The 24,716-nt window shown below is 42.3% G+C and overlaps 2 protein-coding genes and 1 long non-coding RNA gene across 4 annotated transcripts in view; 2 read left to right on the plus strand and 1 right to left on the minus strand.

The window, feature by feature from the left end:
- Nucleotides 1–24,716, minus strand: part of LOC112852942 (IQ domain-containing protein F5-like) — a 52,580-nt gene that overhangs the window by 13,042 nt on the left and 14,822 nt on the right. Inside the window, exon 2 of one of the 2 annotated variants that reach the window (XM_086698072.1) lies at nucleotides 18,273–18,346. The exons of the other annotated variant lie outside the window; for it this stretch is intronic. The gene's annotated coding sequence lies outside the window, so the exon portion shown is untranslated. The remainder of the gene's footprint in view (nucleotides 1–18,272; nucleotides 18,347–24,716) is intronic. 2 annotated transcript variants of the gene reach the window in all.
- LOC147583597 (uncharacterized) lies at nucleotides 764–11,204 on the plus strand. Its single transcript, XR_015243234.1, has 2 exons — nucleotides 764–974; nucleotides 11,002–11,204. It is a non-coding gene; the product is annotated as an uncharacterized LOC147583597 (long non-coding RNA).
- On the plus strand, nucleotides 16,022–16,707 carry IQCF6 (IQ motif containing F6). The gene is made up of 2 exons (XM_025916612.2): nucleotides 16,022–16,070; nucleotides 16,282–16,707. Exons 1-2 carry the CDS (start codon nucleotides 16,056–16,058, stop codon nucleotides 16,648–16,650), a joined length of 384 nt encoding a protein of 127 aa, XP_025772397.1. The 5' UTR covers nucleotides 16,022–16,055; the 3' UTR covers nucleotides 16,651–16,707.

Consider the following 24,716-nt stretch of genomic DNA (forward strand, 5'->3'; position numbering starts at 1 on the left):
CGCCTGCGTAGTTCAAATGGTTAAATGACTAACTCTTGGTTTTTGGCTCAGGTCATGATCTCACAATTCATGAGATTGAGCCCCTTCCAGCTCTGTGCTGAGCAATGGGGCCTGCTTGGGATTCTCTCTCCCTCTCTCTCCCCCCACCCCACTACATGCGTGCACTCTCTCTCTCAAAATAAATAAACTTAACAAAAACAAAAACAGGAACTGCCAAGAGCCAGATAGTAAATATTTTGGGCTCTGCCAGCCATCTAGTCTCTGTAGCAACTGCTCAACCCTGCCATTGTAGCTCCACAGCAGCCATACACAATATGTAAACAGACAAGAGTGGCTGTGTCCTAAAAAAACATTTTTTATAAAAACAGGCAGTTGGTTGGACTGGCCAGTGGGCCACAGTTTGCTGACCCCTAGTATAAAACACTTTTAGTCCTTCCAGTGTTTAAATTCCACTTTATGTCCTATTTATTCTATTCTATGTTGCAATAGCTTTCTTTTGTTGAGAGTTTGCCTGATATATCTTCACCTTTTTGTTTTCGAATTTGTGTTACTTTGCTTTAGCTGTCCCTATTATAAACATTTGGTAGATGCATTTAATGTATTTAATTCCACCTATGAACCTGCTTTTTAATTGCTGAGTTAATGCATTACACTTATGGTGACTGCTGACATATTTGGATTTCTTTCTGTTCTCGGTCTCAAAGTTCAGATCTGTTGCACCACCAGCAGGGTAGGTTAGCCATCAAACTCAAGACACGGTGGACTTTCATCTAGCACTAGGTTTCCTTAGCTCTGTAGAAAGCGCAGGTCAGGAAATCCACATGTGTGGCAATGTCGGTCTCCTCAGGAGCCCAACAGCTACCCATGCATGCATTCCTCCCCACCTTCCACCCACAGGGAGCACCCTGGCACGGAGAACCGGTGTCTTCGTTTCCTACTGGTCTTTTCTATCGTTCCAGTTACTCAGGCACAAGGTGAGCATTTTAACTTGCAGCTCTCCCAGCCCAGACGCTTCATAGTAACCAAGACAGATAAACTGCACCTGGTGCATGGCTTTCTATCAAACACCCTCAAGACACATGACAAGGGAAAACCAAGGCCAACGCCTGACTGGGCTTGCTGGTAAGGATGCAGTGGGCCACTTTTGATTCAGACAGTTTATCACTCTGGTAGACAGTGAAAGCAAGATTATTCAAAGCGCCATGTCCCTGTGGTTCTTGTCTCCATGCGACAACAGGAAAGATATGAAATAAAAGGGCCAGATGACTGCAGTTCAAGTCATTGCTGAGGGGCCCAATCTAAGCTACTGCTGGGTGGCTTTATATTCTGCAGTTCTATGGGGGCGGGGCAGGGCAAAGAGCCCTGCTCTTCTTCAGAACCCAGGGGGAGATGGCAACGGTCTCATAACAGCCTCCCAGGGAAGACAGCAGCTCCTGACATGCCCTCTGCTCCCTCATCTTCCTCCGTTCCAGGAGGATCCCAACGTGTCCGGTCAAAGACTTGGATTCACTGTGGTTCAAGTTTTTGCCTTTTGTAACCTATGTGCATATGTGCAAGTCTGCCACGACAAGGTCATTCTGCTACAGCTCCATCCCCTTTCATGTATCCACTAAGATTTCTCAGGGGCTCAGGCCACTCCATCAGATACCATCATTAGTTGTGCATATGGGGCCTGAGCCTCATCTTAAGGCAGCATTGGATGAGTGACCATAACGTGACAACTCCCAGTCAGGTGATCAGGCCCACTGACAGTACTGACTGCAGCCAGGCTCTGCATCTGGAGCCGAGCCTGCAGAGTACGACATTCATCCAGATGCAGCAGAAGTGCTGGCAACAGGGCATGCTCCACCCCGCCCAGGCAGTAGAGTCCGGGGCGGTGCCCTTGTCACCCCCACTCACACTAGAAAGCTCAGCATGATTAGCAGTCTGTGAAACGGTATTAGAGTCCAAAAAAACAGGATGAAGCTGCAGAGAATCTTTTCAGTGTCCAAAAAGTCAATCTTGTTCTGTTATCTCAAATGGAGACTGCTCCTTTCTGGAATCAGCAGATGTTGGCAGGTTTCAAGAGTTTTCATTTTCTTTTATTTTTTTTCAACTTTTTTTTTTATTTTTATTTATTTTTGGGACAGAGAGAGACAGAGCATGAATGGGGGAGGGGCAGAGAGAGAGGGAGACACAGAATCGGAAACAGGCTCCAGGCTCCGAGCCATCAGCCCAGAGCCCGACGCGGGGCTCGAACTCACGGACCGCGAGATCGTGACCTGGCTGAAGTCGGACGCTTAACCGACTGCGCCACCCAGGCGCCCCATCATTTTCTTTTATTTTTAATGTTTATTTATTTTTGAGAGAGAGAGAGAGAGAGAGAGAGAGAGAGAGCAAGTGGGGGAGGGGCAGAGAGGAGAGGGGCAGAGACACAGAATCTGAAGCAGGCTCTAGGCTCCGAGCTGTCAGCAAAGAGCCTGACATGGGGCTTGAACTCACAAACTGTGAGATCATGACCTGAGCTGATGTCAGGTGCTTAACTGACTGAGCCACCCAGGCACCCCAAGAATTTTCATTTTCAAGGTTTTCATTGGTCAGTGGAGGGTGGTGGCGGCAGTTTGGGTAACACTGACCAGATGCCCTGAGGACAAGAGCTGAGAGAGAGAAATGGTCCCTGCACCCCTCACCCTTGGGGTCTAAGGGCATTCTCTTCTTAATTTAGCTTAGTTCAGCAAGAATCTGGTTCCGTGGCCTTCCTTATATACCCTGTGCCATCCTAGCACACCTCCCATCTCCGGACGTGTCGGCCACATCATCACCACCTTAGGATCTGTCAACCATGGTCATGATCAGACTCTTTGCAAGCAAATGATCTCTGATTAGGCAGCCTGGAAGCCACTTTTGGAAGTACAGACGTCTGTGGGAAAGCCCAGCCTCACTCTTGCCCTTGACTTACAAGGTTCTTCCCCTTGCTGGAAAGATCCCAAACATCCTCTCTAGTATTTCACATCTCTGCGGTGTATCTCCTAAATTTATCTTTCTGACTTCATCTTCCTTCCTTTCCTCCTCTCTTACTCTGCTTCTGCCATACCAGCCTCCCTAGTGTCACTCGAACATGACAGGGACATTCTTGCTTCAGCTCCTTGACACCTCCCATCCCCCAGATACCTGTATAGCTTCCTCCCTGCCTCCTTCATCATGAAGTGACCCACAATCTGACCACCCCTATAAAAGTGGTACCTCCTTTCCATCCAGCATGCTCTGCCCCCCCCCATCCAACTTTTCTCTATAACAAACATTACTATCCAAACATTCTCTATATAACTGTTCCATAAATACAGGAATCTTGCCTGCTTTTTTTCACTGTTGGATCCCCAGCCTCTACAACACTTTGTGGCAGAGTGGATGCTCAATAAATAAGTGTTGAGTAAATTAATTTGGTCTAATCCAGTGAAATAAATCCCACTGAGCACAGGCCACTCAGCCCTAGTTCATGGACAAGTGCCTTCCCTTGGCCCCAGGCCTAGTCATGGATTCCAAGCAACACTAAGCAAAGAATTTCTGCTCAAAAATTCACTCATCCATTCAACAATTACTGAACCCCTACTATGTGCCAGGTACTATTACAGGCATTTGTTAAAGCAAAGAGTGAGACAGGGAAAGTCCATACCTGCATGGTGGTCACATTCCAGTGAGGAAAACAAACCAACAAATAAATGAGCTTTCCATGAACTGGGACAGATGGTCATTTGTGATTGCTGTGCACTGACGAAGGGGTTTATGGATCCCACTGTCTAGTTTTGACAATGCTAACCCTCACCAACAATGACTAGTGTGTTAGAAAGATTCCTGCAAAAAACCCTAAACAGAAATGTTACTTACTGAACTCACAAGTCACAGAAAGAAACCCTGGTGCTGCAATTTTTCTAGCCTCTAGAGGGAGCTCCTAATCAGCCAAAATAAGATGCCATGGAAAATGCTTTTAGAAAAACAAATGTTTTGAAACATTTCCCTCCCTACGTGACTTTGTTGCCAAAAAGTTCACTTATAAAAATTCTTATAGCTAAACACTTAAAGTTTTGAAAATATAATTTCCTTATATACTTATCACTTATCTCCCACCTTCAGCCCCCCTTAAATTTTATTAGTTGTCAGTGTTCTGGACAAAAGAATTAACTAACAAACTGCCAGAAGTATAAGATGCAGGGAGAATGTGATCATTATTATAAGAGATTTCAACATCTGTAGCCAAAACTAAGGGCACAGGGGAACTAAGAAATGATAACAAACAAAATTCATCAGACACATGCAGAACTTGACATCTTTCAAAACGGAGAGCAATGATTTATTTCATACATCCAAGAATATTTACAAAGGGCTGGCATGCACTTGGTCGGCAAAAAGAGCTTAATTTACAATTAAAAAAATTTTTTTAATGTTAATTTATTTATTTTTTTTTTCAACGTTTATTTATTTTTGGGACAGAGAAAGACAGAGCATGAACGGGGGAGGGGCAGAGAGAGAGGGAGACACAGAATCGGAAACAGGCTCCAGGCTCCGAGCCATCAGCCCAGAACCTGACGCGGGGCTCGAACTCACGGACCGCGAGATCGTGACCTGGCTGAAGTCGGACGCTTAACCGACTGCGCCACCCAGGCGCCCCATAATGTTAATTTATTTTTGAGACAGAGAGAGACAGAGCGTGAGCAGGGGAGGGGCAGAGAGAGAGGGAGACAGAATCCAAAGCAGGCTCCAGGCTCTGAGCTGTCAGTGCAGAGCCCAATGTGGGGCTCGAACTCCCGAACCGCGAGATCATGACCTGAGCTGAAGATGGACACTTAACCAACTGAGCCACCCAGGCACCCCTCAATTTACAATTATAATCAGTATGTCCAATTATATCAGAAACAAATACGTTAGACATGTTTAAAGTGTTACCTCATTGGAAATTAAGGAAAACCTTTGATGGAAGGCGAAACCAAAATAAAACCACAAACTACAGAAACAGCAAAAAGAAAAAGAAGACTACTTGTTATTTTTTTCTGAAAAGAGACTATTTCCTAATGAAGCCTGGACATGGACAGACTCTCACAGCCACAAAGCCTTCGTTATTAAGGAAGAAAGACCAAAAATGTGGAAACCCAGTACTCATCCTTTGAATGAAGATAAAAACAAGAACAAAAATGATAGAAGAATCCAAAACAAATGAGGACAAGGGAGATAATACAAAGAAATAAAATTTCAAATTACTGAAACAGACACTCCCCCCCTGCCCCCCCCAAAAAAGTTACAGGAAAGATAAATAAGCTTAAGACCCCCTTATTTGAGGGGTGCCTGGGTGGCTCAGTCCGTTAAGCGTCCGATTGCAGCTCACGTCATGATGTTGCAGTTTGTGATTTTAAGCCTCGCGTCAGGCTCTGTGCTGACAGCTCAGACTCTGGAGCCTGCTTCAGATTCTGTATCTCCCTCTCTCTCTGCCCCTCCCCAGCTTGTACTCTCTCTCTCTCTCTCAAAAGTAAATAAACATTAAAAAAAAAAAGACTGGTTATTTGAAAAAGACTAATAAAATATATAAACTTCTATGAACCAGATTTAAAAAAAAGAGAGGGGGTAAAAATATACAAAATAGGAAATGAGAGCTGAGGACTACAGTAAATTTGTAATTATTTGGAGAGAGTATTCTGTTCAATTTTATGGCTAACCAAATTTGAAAATATTGAGGAAATGGATGATTTCCTAGCAAAATATAAATTATTAAAATCAACCCAAGAAAAGTTGAAAACTTGAATAGATCAATTACCACAGAAGATTATATTTATTATGTATTAAATATTGCCTGGGAACCAGATGGTTTTATGGCTGAGTTTCATTTAACATTTACAGAGGAGATGATTCCAAATCTATTTAAATGATTCCACATAATAGGAAAAAAGAGGGAAAACTCTCCAATTCCTTTCAGGAAGCCAACTTAACATTCACACCAAACCTGATAAAGATAGGCGCCAAAAAGAAAGCTAGACAGACCAGGGGTTGGCAAACTTTTCCTGTAAAGAGCCAAGGAGTCTATATTTAAGGTTTGCAGGCCATACGGTGTCTGTTGCAAGTACTTAACTCTGTGTTGGAACACAAAGGCAGCCAGAGACATTATGTAAATAGATGAGTGTGGTAGTGTTCCAATAAATCTTTATTATGGACACTGAAATTTGACTCTGACATAATTTCAAGTGTTGCAAAATATTATTATTATTTTGATTTTTTCCCAACCATTTAAACATGTAAAAACCATTCTTAGGTCATGGATTGTACCAAAATTGGCCAGATTTGCTTGGGCAGGTACAGTGGTTTGCTGACCAAGGTAATAGCCCAATTTCACTAATCCATATAAATGTGAAAATGTGAAATAAACATTACCAAATAGAATCCAGCAATGTCAAAAGAATCGTACAGTGGGATTAAATCAAGTTTATTCCAGGAATGGCTCAATATCAGGAAGAATTAGCATATGTCCTTAGTGAACAATTCAAAGTAAAAATGAACAGCCACTTGGCCAAGTCAATATATGCCTAAAAGGATGCTTATAAAGTTCAGCAGATCTTAGGAACACTCTGCAATAGGAAGAAACTACTTAAAATTGATGAAGACTTATTTTGTTTCAGGCAAACAGCATTCTAAATGGAAAGGAGAAAGAAAACAATTTCCAATAAAATCAGGAACCTGACAGGGATGCCTTCTATCATTCCTATTATGCACAGTGCTTTGGGTCTCGCAAACGCAACAGGATGGGAAAATTACTATAAGTTTTGAAAAGGAAATAAAAACTATTTCCTTCTGTTGCTGATGTGATCGTATACTTTGAAACTCTAAGAGAATCTAATGAGAAAAAACAGTCTATGAGAAATAGTAGAAAATTTGGCATGTGGCCTCATAAAATAAATATATAAAAATCAGCGGTGTTTCTCTGTATTAATAGTAATCAAATGGAAATTCAGTTGGATAAAACATTCTGTCCACAACAACAACAAACTATTAAATACTTAATAATAAATTAATCTGTAAGGACAATAACAGCATAAGAGAGGGGGAGCAATACAGGGTCAAAGTTTTTATATACAGTTGAAACTAAATTGTATTAATTTGAGTGGGCTGTCGTAATTTAAGGTGCTAATTGTGATCTTTGGAGTGACACTAACAAAAAATTTAAAAATATATAGTAAAGGAAACAAAAAAGGAATCAAAATGGTAAACTAGAAAACTTAACACAAAAGAAAGCAGTAAAGGAGGAACTGAAAAACAACAAGAGGGGTGCCTGGGTGGTTCAGTCGGTTAAGCGTCCGACTTTGGCTCAGGTCATGATCTCATTGTTCATGAGTTTGAGCCCTGCATCAGGCTCTTTGCTGACAGCTCAGAGCCTGGAGCCTGATTCGGATTCTGTGTCTCCCTCTCTCTCTGCCCCTCCCCTGCTTGTACTCTGTCTCTCTCTCTCTCAAAAATAAACATTAAAAAAATTTTTTTTAAATAAAAGAAAGAAAACAACAAGGATATCACATATAGAAAACAGCAAAATGTCAGTTCTTTCTTATCCATGATTACATTAAACAGCTTAAACTCTCCAATCAAAAGCAGAGAATGACAGAATAGATTATAACAAAGAAACATGGTCCAACTATATTGTCTACAAAACACTCTCTTTGTATCCAAGAACACCAACAGGTTGAAAGAGGAAGGATGGAAAAAGATACTCCAGGAAAACCGTACCAAAAGAGAGCTGCGTAGATATACTAATATCAGATACAGTAGAGTTTAAGACAAAAATCGTATAAAAAACAAAGACGTTATCTAGTAATAAGAGAGTCAATCTATCAAGAATATGTTATAATTATAGGGGCGCCTGGGTGGCTCAGTCGGTTAGGCATCTGACTCTTGATTTCAGCTCAGGTCTTAATCTCGGGCCAGTGAGTTCAAGTCCCGCATTGGGCCCTGTGCTGGGTGTGAAGCCTCCTTAAGATTCTCTCTCCCTCCCTCTGCTCCTCTCCCCCACTTGCACAAGCTCTCTCTCTCTCTCTCAAAAAAAAAAAAAATGTAATAATTATAAACATATATGAAAGTAACAAAAGTCTCAAAATATAGGAAGAAAAACCTGACAGAAATCAGTGGAGAAATAGAAAGTTCAACAATAATAGTTGGAGACTAATCATTTGATCAATTAGACAAAAGATGCTAGGGAAACAGAAGATTCAGACATCACTATATAGCAACCAGACCTGACAGACATCTAGAGAACACCCCTCCCAACAACAGCAGAACACCATTCTCCTCGAAGGCATGTAAAACATTCTTCAGGACAGAACATATATTAGGCTACAAAACAAATCTCAATGAATTTAAAAAGGTTGAAATCATACAGAGTATCTTCTCTGACCACATGGAATGAAAATAGAAATATATATATATATATATATATATATATATATATATATATATATAGTAGAATGTTAATAAAAATAATAGAAGGAAATCTGGAAAATTCACCACTCTGTGAAAATCAAAACCACACTTTATTTAAAAAAATTTTTTTTTAAGTTTATTTATTTTTGACAGAGAGAGAGTGCAAGCATGAGCTGGGGAGGTGCAGAGAGAGAGGGAGACACAGAATCTGAAAAAGGCTCCAGGCTCTAAGCTGTCAGCAAAAGAGCCTCACGCGGGGCTAGAATCCATGAACTGTGAGATCATGACCTGGGCCGAAGTTGGACACTTAACCTACTGAGCCACCCAGGGGCTCCAAAAACACACTTTAAAAAAAGAATATTTATTTTGAGAGAGAGTGTGTATGCACGTTCAAGAGTGGAGGAGGGGGAGAGAGAGAGGGAGAGAAAGAGAATCCCAGGCAGGCTCCACCGTTGTTAGTCCAGAGCCTGAAGCCCGAGGCCGATGTGGAGCTCGATCTTACAAACCATGAGATCATGACCTGAGCCGAAATCAAGAGTCAGACATTCAAATGACTGAGCCACCCAGACAACCCCTACTAAAAACACACTTAAAAAAAATTTTTTTTAATGTTTATTTATTTTTGAGAGAGAAAGACAGAGCATGAGTGAGTGAGGGGCAGAAAGAGACGGAGACACAGAATCCGAAGCAGGATCCGGGCTCTGAGTTGCCAGCACAGAGCGCGACGCAGGGCTCAAACTCACAAACCAGGAGATCATGATCTAAGCTCAAGTTGCTTAACGGACCGAGCCACACAGGTGCATGCCCCAAAAAACATATTTTTAAATAACTAGTGGGTCAAAAAGAAATCCCAAGGAAAATTAGAAAATACTTTTATATGATTAAAAACAAAAACACAACATCCCAAAATGGATGGGATATAGCAAAAGCAGTGCTCAGAAGGAAATTTATAGCTGTGAATGCCTCCATTAAAAAAAGAAGAAATATCTCAGGCACCTGGCTGGCTCAGTCAGAATAGTCACTGAGAGTCACTCAGTGACTCAGTGGCTCTCAGAATAGTCAAGAGAGTCACTCTTGATCTCAGGGTCATAAGTTTGAGCCCCACATTGGGCATACTTTACTTAAATAAATAAACTTAAAAGAAAAGAATATCTCAAATTAATAACCTTCCACCTCAAAAAACTAGAAAAAGAAGAGCAAACTAAATGCAAATAGGGCAGAAATAATAAAGATTAGAGCTAAGATGAACAGAATAGAAAATAAGATAAACAATAGATCAATAAAACCAAGTTGATTCTCTAAAAAGACCAACAGAATTGATAAGCCTTTAGCTAGACTGAAAACTCAAATTAGTAAAATCAGGAATGAAAGTGGGGACCTTATAGAATAAAAAGATCATGAGAATCTTACAAACAATTTGCTATACCAGCAAATTAGATAACCAAGGGGAAATGGGCAAATTCCTAGCCACACACAAACAACCAAAACTGACTGAAGAAGAAATAGAAAATCTGAATGGGCCTGTAACAAGGAAAAAGATTGAATCAACAGTTTAAAAACTTCTAATAAAGAAAAGCCCAGGGCCAGCTGACTTTATTGGTGAATTTTATAAAACATTAAAGAACTGATACCATTCCTTCTAACAATCTTCCCAAAAACAGAAGAGAAGAGAATCTTCCTAACTCATTCCTTGAGGGCAGCACTTCCATGATGCCAACTCCTGACAAAGATACCATAAGAAAAAAACTCTAAAGACCAATACCAATTATGAGTACAGATGCAAAAACCTCAAAAAAAAAATCAGGAAATCAAATCCAAAAACATATTAAAAGGTATACAATGGGACCTAATGGGATTTATCCCAGGAATGGGAGGAAGGCAAGTGCAACATATGAAAATCAATGTTAATAAAGGGGAAAATCACATGATCATCTATCTCAATTGATACAGAAAAAGAATTGACAAAATCTAGTATCTTTTCATGATAAAAGCATTCAATAACCTAGGAGTAGAAGGAAATTTCTCAACTTGATAAAGGGCAGCTATGGAAAACCCACAACTGACATTGTTCTCAATGGTGAAAGACTGAAAGTTTTTTCTCTAAGATGAGGAATAAGACCAAGATAATCTGCTTTCATCACTGTTATTCAACATCATACTGGAAGTTTTAACCAAGGCAATTAAACAAGAAAGAGAACTAAAATGCATCCAAGTTAGATGAACCATGGGTTTGGGCCCTGCCTCGGGCTCTCCGCTGTCAGCACAGAGCCTGCTTCAAATCCTGTCCCCCCCCCCCTTTCTCTCTGCACCTGCCCCATTCACACTCTCTCTCTCTCTCAAAGTAAATAAACCTAAGCAATTGTTTAAAAAGAATAAAAATACTTAGGAATAAATTTAACCAAGCAGGTGTAGGACTTGTAGACTTAAAACTATAAAACACTGAAAGAAATTAAAGGAGACCTAAGTATATGGAAAGATATTCTGTGTTCATGGGTCAGAAGACTTAATATTCTCCAAATTGATTTACAGATTCAATGCAATACCTTTCATTCTCACTGCCCTTTTTTTTTACAGAAACGGAAAGCTCAGATGGAATTGCCAAGGTGTCAGAATAGCCAAAATGATCTTGAAAAAGATAAAGTTGGAGGACTCAAACTTCTCAATTTCAAAGCTTACTACAAAGCTACAGTGATCAAGATAGTATGGTACTATCTAGATATGTAGATCAATGGATTAGAATTGAAAGACCAGAAATAAACCTATAGATTTATGTTCAATTGATTTTTCTTTTATTTTTTTAATTTTCTAAGTTTATTTATTTTTTGAGAAAGAGAGAGCAAGAGCAGGGGAAGGGCAGAGAGAGAAGAGGACAGAGGATCTGAAGCAGGCTCAGCAGAAAGCCCAGTGTGAGGCTTGAACTCAAGAACCACGAGATCATGACCTAAGCCAAAGTCAGAGGCTTAACCAACTGAGCCACCCAAGAGCCCCTGTGTTCAACTGATTTTTCAACAAGGACACCAAGACTCAGGGGAAAGGATATTCTCTTCAGCAAACACTGCCTGGACAACTGGGTAACCCTCTGCAAAAGCATGGAGTTGCATTCTTGTCTCACAGCATATACAAATATTAACTCATAATCAATTGAAGTCCCAAAGGTAAGAGATAAAACTATAAAACTCTGAGAAGAAAACACAGGAGTAACACTTTATGAGCTTGGATTTGGCAGTGGATGGATTCTTAGCTCTAGCACCGAAGTATAAGCAATGGAAGAAAAATAGATAAATTGGATGTCAACAGAATTAAGAACTTTTGTGCACCAAACGTCATTATATGAAAAAGGAAAAAACAACCTACAAAATGGAAGAAAATATTTTTTTTAATGTTTATTTATTTTTGAGAGAAACAGAGACAGAATGCGAGTGGGTTAGGGGCAGAAAGAGAGACAGACACAGAAGCAGAAGCAGGCTCCAGGCTCTGAGCTGTCACACAGAGCCCAACCGGGGCTCGAACTCACAAGCTGTGAGATCATGACCTGAGCCGAAATCAGACGCTCAACCAACTGAGCCACCCAGGTGCCCCAAGAAAATATTTTCAAATCAAATATCTGATAAGGACCTAGAGTCCAGAATATATAAAGACGTCTTACAACTCAACAATGAAAAGACAAAGAAGCCAATTAAAAAGTGGTCAGTGGACATGAATAGACATTTCTCCAAAGAAAAATACGCAAATGCCCCCAAAGCACATGTTCAACATCATCTGGCAAATGCAAATCATAACCCCAATGAAATGCTATAATTTTTAAAAGTGGGAAATAACAAGTGTTGGCAAGGATATGGAGACTGGTGGGAATGTAAAATGGCCTGGATGCTGTGGAAAACAGATTGGCAGTTCCTCAGAAAGTTAAACACAGAATTCCCACATGACCCAGCAATTCCACTCCTAGGTATATAGTTAAAAGAACTAAAAACAGGTGTTCAAACCAATACTTGTACACAAATGCTCAGAGCAGTACTATTGACAATCACCAAAGAGCAAAAAACACTAACATATCTGCCAATTTATGAGTGGATACACAAAATGTGGTATATCCATGCAAGAAAATAGTAGTTAGCCATAGAAAGGAATGAAGTACTGATACATATTAGAACACGGATGAACCGTGAAAACATGCAAAGTAAAAGAAGCCAGTCATAAAAGGCCATTTATTCTCTCATTCCATTTATAAGAAACATCTGGAATAGGCAACTCCATACAGACTAAAAGCTGCCAGGGTCTGGGGTGACAGAAGGGTAGGGGGAAATGACTGTGTAATGGATACACGGTTTATTGGTGGGGGAGGGGGCAAAATTAGAATTAAAACAAGCCGAGGGGCGCCTGGGTGGCTCAGTTGGTTAAGTAGATAGCAGTGATAGCAGTGATGGTTGTATAACATGGCACATGTACTAAAAGCCACTCAATTATACACTTTAAAATGGTTAAGGGGTGCCTGGGTGGCTCAGTCAGTTAAGCAACAAACTCTTTTTTTTTTTTAATTTTTTAAATGTTTTTTTAATTTATTTGAGAGAGAGAGAGCCAGAGAGAGAGAGAGAGAGCAGGGGAGGGGCAGAGAAAGAAAGAGACACAGAATCCAAAGCAGGCTCCAGGCTCTGAGCTGTTAGCACAGAGCCCAATGCGGGGCTCAAACTCACGAACCATGAGATCATGACTCGAGCTGAAGTCAGACACTCAACCAACTGAGCCACCCCGGCGCCCCCAGCAACCAACTCTTCGTTTTGGCTCAAGTCATGATCTCAGGATTTGAGATCAAGCCCCGTGTTGGGCTCCGTGTTGGGTGTAGAGCCTGCTTAAGATTCTTTCTCTCCCTCTAACGCTTGTGCTGTCTCTCTAAATAAACAAAATAATAAAATTGTTAAAATGGTCAATTTTATGTTATGTAATTTTTACCTCAATTAACTTAAAAAAATACATAAAACACACAAAACAGTTTTATATTTCCTTAGGTACATGGATGTACCGTGTCTATAAAGGCATAACTAATTGTCCAGGATACTCTCCAAGCTGGAATTAGTATTAATGCCAAGAAGGGCTGCTAAGGGATATTTTAGCTTGAAATATATGAATTAAAAAGAAATTATTTTTAATAGAAAATGTAAATTAGTCTGTGCATGGTATAAATTCTGGAGGAAGAGCTTTGGAGGCAAATTTCATGGGAAATCCACTTTCCACCTTACATGTTTCTGCATTATTTGAAATGTTAGCAACATATGTACCATTTTATAATCAGATCAAGAAATCAAGCAAGGAAGAGAGCCGGAAGCTGGGGAGCGGAGGGGACTGATGAAATAGAGACCAAGTCTCATAGTCTGTAATCTTACCTCTCGCACCCATCTGCTGCCACTTTGTGAATATCTATAAAAGCATGAACATAAAAGGGGCCAGCAGGTTCTCCCAGAGACTTCTAAGAAGGAGACAAAGCCAAGGTATTCTGGCAACAACACACCTAGGCCAGAGTGGGGTAGGGGAGAGACTCACAAGGAATAGTGGGATCTGACACCCTGATCATGGCAACCTGGCCCAGATCGACTGAGCCTCCGAACACTGGCCATGCCCACAGCCTGTGGATCCCTTCTGCAAAATCTGGCGGACTGGACTGGGAGTGGATAGATGCCTGATGCCAGGACCAACAGCTGAGTGCAGCGATGGAGGCCTTTAAGACACTGATATCAGCTCTCTGCTCACCCAGACTGACAGTCATTAAAGGAAGCAACAGAGTCTGCTCCAGAGGACTTTTCACATGATGCAAAGAGCTTGTGTGGCTGACAAGAGGCACAGAACCTCTGAGACACCCCAATGGCCAATGCCATGGCCATGAGAATGAGCGTTCACACAAGGTCTCAAATACACATAAACAGAAGCCACAGACAGTGCATAGCCCAACAAGCAGCGGACGCCTAGCAAACCCTCATGCAGAAAAATGAATGCTAACACGCATGCTAAAGCCAGAGCCACAATGGCCTTCCAGATCCCAAAGGACGCCCGGCATCTCTGCATCACCTGCGTCCGCACTTCCAGTCCCAGCCCTGAATCCTGGAATCGCAGCTTTCTGTGAGCTCCCGGGAGACCTGGCTGCACAATTGCATTCTTACACACGGCAGGGCAGATCCAGGTTTTGTGGGGCCTGAGGTTTATATAATTTGGAAGGCCTACTTTAAGAAAAAGAATACAAAATTACAGGCTTGAAATTGGCAAGTGAATAATGAAGGACAAATAAAGAAATTACAACAAATTGTAAATTCTCAAAAGTTGGCAAATACCAAAGCATAGCATCATGTATATATTAGCTCACCTTCCCACCTCTATCATGCTTTTCCTACATCTTTTTGCAGCATAACCTTTGATTACTTCTGAATATGATGATTTTGTAATATCATTTTTGATAGAAACTTATTTATTATAGATACTCAGGATGCCATGAAGTAAAGTATGATTTCTCATGCTGACTTACACACTGTTTGTTCTGAGTAGCTCTGCTAGTTGCTGCACTGAAATCACAGGAATTCTGATCAATTCCCTTTCACAAAATTCACACCAAAATAAGAGAAAAGTATGGCATGTTTATAATGGTCTCACTGCATTAGCAGGTATATTCCCGACAAGACAGAACCTCAGTTTTAAGCGGGCATCAGTGAGAACAGAATCTTCCAGTTACGGTTTTACATGTCTAACAAGAGGAAGAACTTTCTACAGAGCAGCTTTTATCTCCATACTTTTCAAGCCTCCGTTTTCCTCCCCCGCCCACCTACTTCTGGTGCCTGGCACTGTAGGGCATGTTCATATCACCGTAGCAGCATGTGTCGCTGCATCTTCTTACCATGACACAGTAACTGGTGAGAGCCTTCCTGGAAGCCATTTCTAGTGGAATGGTTGGCAAGGATGTATCTATTCCCCACGGTGACTGTGAACGACATAAATTTGTCTCATTTAACCCATACTAAGTACGCATATCCCAGCTCTGTTTCTCCTTAGTCATGTCCCAAAAAGGGCCGCAGCCACTCCAACACCACCCAGTAGAAGAGTGACAGAGGTGGTCAGACAGGGGGAGACAAAGGGCCTCTTCAACTGTCTTGCTTTCACAAATTTTACATGAAAGCATACTAGCCTGTGAATGCACTGTTTGGAGGCCCTCCCACGGGCTCTGACACTTAAGCTTCTGGAAATCCAAACTGGCTATGAGTATTCCTAAGTAAAACCCCTTACTTGAAGGAAAGCTGCATGAGTCTCTTATTGCTGCCGCCATCAGGAACAGAAACAAGTGACTGGAAAGTGTAGAAAGAGCAAGACTTAAGAGGCTAGTTGGGTCTGCGAAATATACTGCAAGCAAGAGATAACGGCTGACCTCCAAAATGATGGGAATTAACAAATGAGGGGACTGGTCAATCCGGAAGGAGGCACGAACAAGAGGAGGAGAGAGATGTGGCAAAAATGTGGATGGACAGGACCTGATGAGGGAGGAGACCTGTGTGCAGGTGGGCGGAGTCTAACGGGGGGGGGGGTGACTAACAGTTGAGGGCGGGGCTAAAGACTAGGGTGGCCTGATAAATGAGTGGACTTTGAAGACCAGGGCCATGGACACACAAAATGTGAGTAACACCCACACGGAAAGGGTCTGCCTGACAGATAATAAGCAGTGACTACTGATGAGTGGGGGACTGGAAATACGATGAATGGGCCTGGAAATGGGAGGGCAGGGCCACCTGTGCCAGGCCCCCTTTCTACCCAGCACCACAGATGGGGACAGAAATGGGAGGGTACCCCAATGAGCATCTCCGTGTTCTTCCCTCCCCTGATCAGTTAGAGAACGCAGCCGTAAAGATTCAGTCATGGTGGCGTGGCAACATGGTGCGCCGGACGTTACTGCACACAGCACTCAGGGCCTGGGTCATCCAGTGCTGGTGGAGGTCGATGCAGGCCAAGATGCTGGAGCAGAGACGGCGCCTGGCACTAAGACTCTACACCTGCCAGGAGTGGGCAGTGGTGAAAGTGCAGGCACAGGTTCGGATGTGGCGGGCTCACAGACGATTTCTTCAGGCACGCCAAGCGGCCTGCATCATCCAGTCTCACTGGCGCTGGCATACCAGTCAAACCCGGGGTCTGATCCGGGGCCGCTATGAGGTCAAAGCCAGCCGGCTGGAACTTGACATCGAAATTCTCTTGACCTAGGGCACTAGTAGAGCCAAGGAGACTGGATCTCTCTTCCAATAAAGACACTTAACTGAGCATACTCTTGCTCTTTGGAAATTAGAGCCATGAAAGAGGGATCAGCCCATCCCAGGGTACCCCACTCTAGACCCTTACTCTTAATGCAAATCTGACCCATCCTGTACCCAGAAGAGACCCCAGGACCCAGGACAGGCTCTGACACCTCAGCCAGCCTGACCCCAGCTCTCTCCACAAGCAGGGTTAGGCATTGGGCTTTATTTTTCTGCAGCCCCTCCCCAGGCATCTCCATTCAAGATAGGACACCAGAGAGTCAGGCTGCAGCCAGAGCCAGCTGGGAAGACCAGGATTCCACAGGCCTATGCTAGGCAGGGTCCTCAGGGCCAATGCAGTGTTTGACAGGGAGCCAGGAAGACAGGGCACCCAGCTGAGCAACAGCAGGACAGGAGCTGTGCCTCACTGGGGGATAGTCAGCCAGAACTAGCCTCTGGGGAAGACCAGGACAGGAGCCCAGGAGCAGCAGCTGTGCCTGCCGCTTCCACCACCAGGGGTTGAGAGACAAGGTTTCCCTCCCCTCTGCTGGCCACTTCCTGGGAAAACCAGGCACTGTGGGGGAGGGGAGAGAGAGCCCAGGGAGGTAGGGCTGAGGAAACAAGCAGAGGGAGTCCAAGGGTAGACAAGGACTGTCCCTATGCCACTGGAAGTCATTGGTTTAGGGATATGACCTCTAAATCTTACCACATCTTCAGAAGCAGCTCTTCTGGCCTCCCCCCAAGATCCACTGTATTTGCCCCAACCCTCCCACAGATGGCCACGCCCCCTGCAGGGCCTGTCTCAGGAGCTGATGGCCTGTGCTGGCTGAATTTCTTGCTAACTCTCAGCACCCAGGCTCAGCCCTCTGTCTCTGTCTCTCACAGCCTCTGCTTGGATGCTCAAGGTCCCTCAGATATTTGTCTCTGAACCTGCCTCCCAGAAGCCTGAGGCTCATGACCCTCCCCAGGTGTCTGCAATGGGTGGCCTTGCCTGAGGGGTGGGAGGAAGTATACAGAAATCAGAGGTCTTCAGGGGCCTTGCATCTGGGTAAGGCTTCCCCTCTCCTCAGGGGTGTGCGTGCGTGCGTGTGGGGCTCAGGGGAGGGTGTTTCCAGAACAGCTATGGCAGAGACGGGGATTCAGGGATCAGTCTGACACCCATTGCCTCCAGTAGCTGCAGGTGGCAGTGATGCAGCCATAGCTTGCTCTTCCAAAGGAACCCCTCCAGGAGCTCTGGACACAGCTCTCATCTGCCTGCCTCGCTGGCGTGAGAGGTAGGAGACTCGCTAGGTCTGCATGCTGAATATGGCAGAATTCTGCATGACTATCTCTGTAGGCACCACCCCTGCAGCGAGAGATGGTTAAAACCCAGGCTGGCAAGGCTTTACTTCTCTGATTCTCAACCTATGTTTCATTGGAATCCCCTAGGACACAAAACATACCAATGCCTGGGCACATCCAGAGATCCTACTTTTACTGGTCCGTGGAGAGGCCTGGACATTGGAATTCAATGTGCAACCATGATTTGAAAACCGTTGAGTTAAGCCCTTCCCAGCTCAGGTAATATAGCCCACTAGGCCCATGTGGTCCTACCTGGGGATGGTGATGCAGAATTCCAAACTGCTCGCCAGGCTCAAGGTAATTAAGGCTTTCCACTCTGCGATGAGCTAAGAATGCAAAGTAAAACAGGGATTCAGAGGGAGAGCTCTTTTGGTGGAAAATTCTTGGAAGCAAGAAAACACAGGTAGCTGGGGCTGGGATGGGGAGAGGCTGTTGGAGGGGAAATACGTGGGGCCTCTTATCCCCAGAGACAGGACCCCAGGAATATGGCACCATTCCTGTGTGAGCAGTAGAGACTCAGGGACCAGCCCAAGAAGGCCAAGCTTCATCCAAGGTCTAAACTACCACCTTGGGTGTCCCTCTAATGGCCGGGGGTCTTGAGAACCGGAGGTGTCTGGACCTGTGGGTGTTGGGCAACAGACAGCCTGAGGCAGAAGAAATCAATGAGACATAGGATGGGAATCCACAGAGAGGATCTCCTTTAGCAGCCAGGTCTGTGGCTAGAGTCGGCCTGGATTGGTGGAGACACCCAGAGCTCCTCAGCAGAGGTGAGGCTGTAGGTGGGGCTTTCAGAGTCAGACCTCTCAAACCCTCACAGAACATCACAGAACTTCCCTTCTCTTCCCCATCATCATTGAGAATTGAGCTGGAGAAGGAACTCTCCCTGAGAATACACTGAAACACTAGAAGTAGGGATGGGGGGGAGGGGGAGACGCTTGTAGCCTTGGGGCAGGAGTGGTCCTGAGCACACTCTGGGGGACTTTGTATCCCCATTCTTGCTCTTTCCCCAAGTGACATTGTGTCCCCAAGAGATATTGCCCTGTGCCTGATCAACAAAGAAATAAACTGACCTTCAGACTGGCCCAGCATACTAGGCCCCTAAGAAGATAGTTCAGCAAGTAAGGGCCCATCTCGTACTGGTCCCTTGCAGCTCTGAAAAAGGATTCCCAGATGGCATTTCATTCTTGCTCCCAGGATGCTCACCCCATGCTCTCAAGCCCCTCACCTGATACCTCTCCAATCTCAGTTCTGATTCTACCATTCAGGGCCTCCATCCTGCCTTGTCTTCTGCTTCTCTCTGTCCCACATGGCAAACCCAAAATGAGATGGCGCTGTGCAATTACAAGATTTGCAGTACAGATACAGTAATTAAGATAGTGCAGTATTGTTGAAAGAATAGATCAATGGAACAGAAGAGAGAGCCCAGAAATAGACTCACACAAATATAGTCAACTGAACTTTGAAAATGGAGCAAAGGCAATCCAATGGAAAGGTTTTTTTTCAATGAATGATGTTAAAAAACAACATCCACATGCAAAAAAGGTGAAGCTAGACACAGACCTTACACTTTTTACAAAATTAACTCAAAATGGATCACAGAAGTATAATACTCCGAGAGCCGTGAAAGAATTGATAAGCTGGACCTCATTAAAATAAAAGCTTCTGTTCTGCAAAAGACGGTGGTTATGAGACATAAGAAAAGAAACCACAAACTGGAAGAAAATGTTTGCAAAAGACAGTTGATAAAGATTTGTTATCTAAAATGTACAAATAACCCTGAAAACTTAATAATAAGAAAATGAACAACTCATTAAAAATGAAGAAAAGACCAAGCAGACACTTCACCAGAAAAGAGGTACGGATGGCAAACTAGCATATGAAAATATATTCAACATAATACATTATTAAAGAATTGAAAATTAAAACAATAATGAAATAACCCTACACATCTATTAGGAAGTCAAAAATCCAAAACACTGACAACACCAAATGCTGGCTAAGATGTGGAGCAACAGGAATGCTTATTCAATGCTGGTGGGAATGCTAAATGGCACACCCACTCTGGAGGACAGTTTGGTGGTTTAATACAGAACCAAACATAGTCTCCCTATATGATCCAGCAATTCAGCTTCTTTGTATTTACTCAAGTGAGTTGAACACTTATGTCTACACAAAAATCTGCATATGAATGTTTATAGCAGTTGTATTCACAATTGTCAAAAGTTGAAGGCAACCAAGAAGACTTTCCAATGGGTAACTGATAAACTTACTGCGGTACATCCATACCACAATGGAATATTTAGTGAAGAAACAAGCTGTCAAGCCACAGAAAGACATGGAGGAATTTTGAACTTAAATCTGAAAAGGTAACATATTGCATGATTCCAACTATATGACATTCTGGAAAAGGCAAACTATGGAGACAGTAAATGGTTGGCAGGTGTCTGGTGGAGGGAATGAGGGATGAACAGGTGAAACCATAGGAGCATTTTATTCTGTATGATACTATAAATGCAGATACATGAAATTATGTATTTGTCAAAAACCAGAGAACTACAAAACACAAAGTGAGCTCTGATGTAAACCATGGGCTTTAATTAATAATAATGCAGCAATACTGGTTTGTCAATTGTAATAAATGTACCACGCTAATGCAAGATGTTAATAATAAGCTAAACTGTGTGCAGCAGGATGAGGAGCAGGGAGCCCATGGGACCTCTATTTTCTGCTCAATTTTTCCATAAACCTAAAACTGCTTTAAATTTTTTTTTTTAACGTTTATTTATTTTTGAGACAGAGACAGAGCATGAAAGGGGGAGGGTCAGAGAGAGAGGGAGACACAGAATCCGAAACAGGCTCCAGGCTCTGAGCAGTCAGCACAGAGCCCGACACGGGGCTCGAACTCACGGACTGTGAGATCGTGACCCGAGCCGAAGTCGGCCGCCCAACCGACTGAGCCACCCAGGCGCCCCCTAAAACTGCTTTAAAATGAAAGGCTGTTAATATAAAAAATAAAAGGCATAATGACTAGAACAAAAGTACTAAAGCTGTCTGCATTTGTAAACAGCTTGATTGTGTACATAGAAAGTCATTAAGTATCTACTTGAACACCTACTTGAATATGTGAGTTTAGTAGAGTCATGGGATATAATGTCAATATACAAAAATCAATTGTCCAAAGAAGGTATATAAATGGCCAACAAGCACATGAAAAGATGTGCAGCATCACTAATCATTAGGGAAATGCAAATCAAAACCATGATAAGATATCACTTTGTATCCATTAGGATATGAAGACTTTTCTGAAAAAAACCAACAAACAAAAAAACCCAAAATAGCAAGTGTTGGCAAGGATGTGGAGAAATTGAAAAGTTTGTGCATTGCTGGTAGGAATGCAAAATGGTACAGCTATTGTAGAAACTTGTATGGCAATTCTCAAAATATTAAAAATGGAATTACCATGTGACCCAGCAAGTCCAGTTCTGGGTATACACCCAAAAGAAGTGAAAGGAGAAATTCAACAGATAGTATGACCCATGGTTATAGCAACATATTCACAATAACCAAATGGTGGAAGCAACCCAAGTGTCCATTGATAGATGAATGCATAAACAAAATTAGCACATATGGAATGTTATTCTGCCCTCAAAAAGAAGGAAACATCAACATATTTTATAATATGAATGAATCCTGAGGACATAATGCTAAATGAAATAAGCCAGTCACAAAAGAACAAATACTATTATGATTCCTCTTATATGAAACTTTAAGAGTAGCCAAATTCATAGAGACAGAAAGTAGAATGGTGTTTGCCAGAGGGAGGGGGAGGAGGGAATGGGAAATTAGTGTTTAATGGATACAGAGTCACGTGGAGAAGATGAAAAAGATGGATGGTGGTGATGGTTACATAACAGCATGAATATATTTAATCCCATAGAAACATTCTCTTAAAAATAGTTAAAAGGGCAAATTTTATGTCATGTATATTTTACCACAGTAAAAAAGTAAATTATAACTAACAAAAAACTGGAAAATGAAATTAAACTTAAATAAGCATTTCCAATAGCATCAAAAAAAAAAAAAAATCAAATGCCTAAGAAACAGAAATAGAAGATTTCCATGCTGAAAACTACACAACATTGCTGAGAGAAATTAAAGAAGACTGAAATAAATGAAAAAATATGCCATATTCATGAATTGAGTGACAATATTGCTAAGATTACAGTTTCCCACAAATTGATCTATATATTCAATACAATCCCAAACAAAATTCCAGAAGATTGTTTTTGTGCAACTTAAAAGGCTGATTCTAAAACCTATGTTGAAAAGCAAAGGACCTAGAACAGCCAAGACAGTCTTGAAAAAAATCAAATAAAATTGAAGAGCTTACCTCACCTGACCTCAAGCCTTACTAGAAAGCTACAGTAATTAAGACAGTGTGGTGTTTATTAAGATAAATAGATCAATGAAACAAAATAGAATCTGGAAACAGTCTCACCCATTTGTGGTCAACTAGTATGATCTAAGTCCTAAATGTAAAAGCTAAAAAGAAAGTTTCTAGGAAAAAAAAAAAGGAATGTAGTGATATCCATGAAAATGACACAGTGGATGGCTCCTAGGCCCATTCCTCCATAGAAACATCAAAAAGTCAAACAAAAACTATCAAAACCAACTTTGTCAGAACTCTACAAAACAGTCAAAAGTTTACAGCAACCAAATGAATGCTGATTAAAGAAAAAGGCAATTTAAAAACAGTAGGAAGACTTTGTGGAATTTTTACTTGCCATTGTCCCATCCCTCCTCTTCAGAATGAGGGCTGTCTTGCAGATGGCAGCCCAGTGTGGGACCTGGTTACTGATTCCAGAGCAGAGCAGACCATAGAATCATGTTTGCTGGTCTAATCTGTCTGGGTGTTACCTGAAGGACTAATGCAAGGCACCTGCCTTCGGTTTGCCAATCTCAGAGCTCATTTGGGGTGGAAAAGCAGTAAGCGTTCCTGGAACAATGTAAGGCAAATGAACAACCTCAGCTGTTTGGGGGAAAATATTATATATTAGGCACACAACAGAGTGCTAAAAGCCTCATGGGAAAATCTGGGTGTAGTTTCCTTCAGAAATTAAGGCATTCAAAGTGCCTGTGTGTACTGGGAAATTAAAAAAGCCATGTTCATGACCAGGGCAAGACTTATGCTCAGAAGACACCTGCAAAGACCTAAATCTTTCATCCCTGTCTCATCCCTAAGCTGTTTGGAAGCAAAGACTAAGGCAGATGGCCAGGCTAAATGGCCTGGCTAAGTGTTGAGGGAGTGTCCCAGTGCAGAATCAACTTGCAAAAAGTAGAAGAGTTCTTTTTTCTTCTCTCTCTTGGAATTCAAGAAATTTTCCAATAAATCACTAGCTGAACACAGGTAAAGGAAGACAGACTTCAGAGACCACACATTACAAAGAACATAGACTTGGGGAGCTTGGGTGGCTAAGTCGGTTGAGCATCCGACTTTGGCTCAGGTCATGATCATATGGTTCATGGGTTCAAGCCCCATGTTGGGTTCACTGCTGTCAGCATGGAGCCCACTTTGGATCCTCTGTCCTCTTCTCTCTTTGCCCCTACTCCATATACATGCATGCACACACACACACTCTCTTTCTCCCAAAAATACATAAACATTTAAAAAAGAACACAGACTTAAAATAATAATTTAGAAAAGTCACTAACCAAACAACCATAGCCCACAACAAGCCACAAAAACACAACTTGGGAAGAGAGAAGATTCTGACTTCCAGAGTTGCCACATTATAATCAAAATGTCCAGTTTTCTTTTTTTTTTTTAAATTTTTTTTTTCAACGTTTATTTATTTTTGGGACAGAGAGAAACAGAGCATGAACGGGGGAGGGGCAGAGAGAGAGGGAGACACAGAATCGGAAACAGGCTCCAGGCTCTGAGCCATCAGCCCAGAGCCTGACGCGGGGCTCGAACTCACGGACCGCGAGATCATGACCTGGCTGAAGTCGGACGCTCAACCGACTACGCCACCCAGGCGCCCCAAAATGTCCAGTTTTCAACAAAAAGTTACAAAACATGTGAAGAAACAGGAAAGTATGACACATTCACAGGAGAAATGACCAGAAATTGTCCCTGAGGAAGCACAGACATTGAGTCTACCAGAAAAAGAATCTAAATCAATGGTCCTACATATTCTCAAAAAGCTACAGGATATCAGAGACAAAGAGTTAAAGGAAACTGGGACAACAATGTATGAACAAATAGAGAATATTGATAAAGAAAAATAAATTATAAAAAGGAACCAAATAGAAAATCTAGAGTTGAAATGTACAGTAACCAAAATGAAAACTACTAAAAGGTAGTTTTCAGCAGATTTCAGCAGGCAGAAGAAAGAATCAGTGAACTTGAAGATAGGACAATCCAGTCTGAGGAGAATAAATAAAAGAAGAATGAAGAAAGGGGAACAGAGCTTAGGAGAGCGAGACACCATCAAAAGTACTAAAATATGCATAATGGGAATCCCAGATTAAGAGGACAGAGAGTAAGGGACAGACAGAATATGTGAAGACACAGTGCCTGAAAACGTCTCACATTTAATAAAATACAATAATCTAAATACCCTAAAAGTTCAATGAACTCCAAGAAGGATAAACATAAAGAAACCCACACTGAGCCACTTTATAATTAAATTGTGT

Source organism: Puma concolor, chromosome A2, assembly GCF_028749965.1.
Source record: "Puma concolor isolate L17-30 chromosome A2, mPumCon1.1.hap2, whole genome shotgun sequence".
In the NCBI taxonomy this organism is placed as follows: domain Eukaryota; kingdom Metazoa; phylum Chordata; class Mammalia; order Carnivora; family Felidae; genus Puma; species Puma concolor.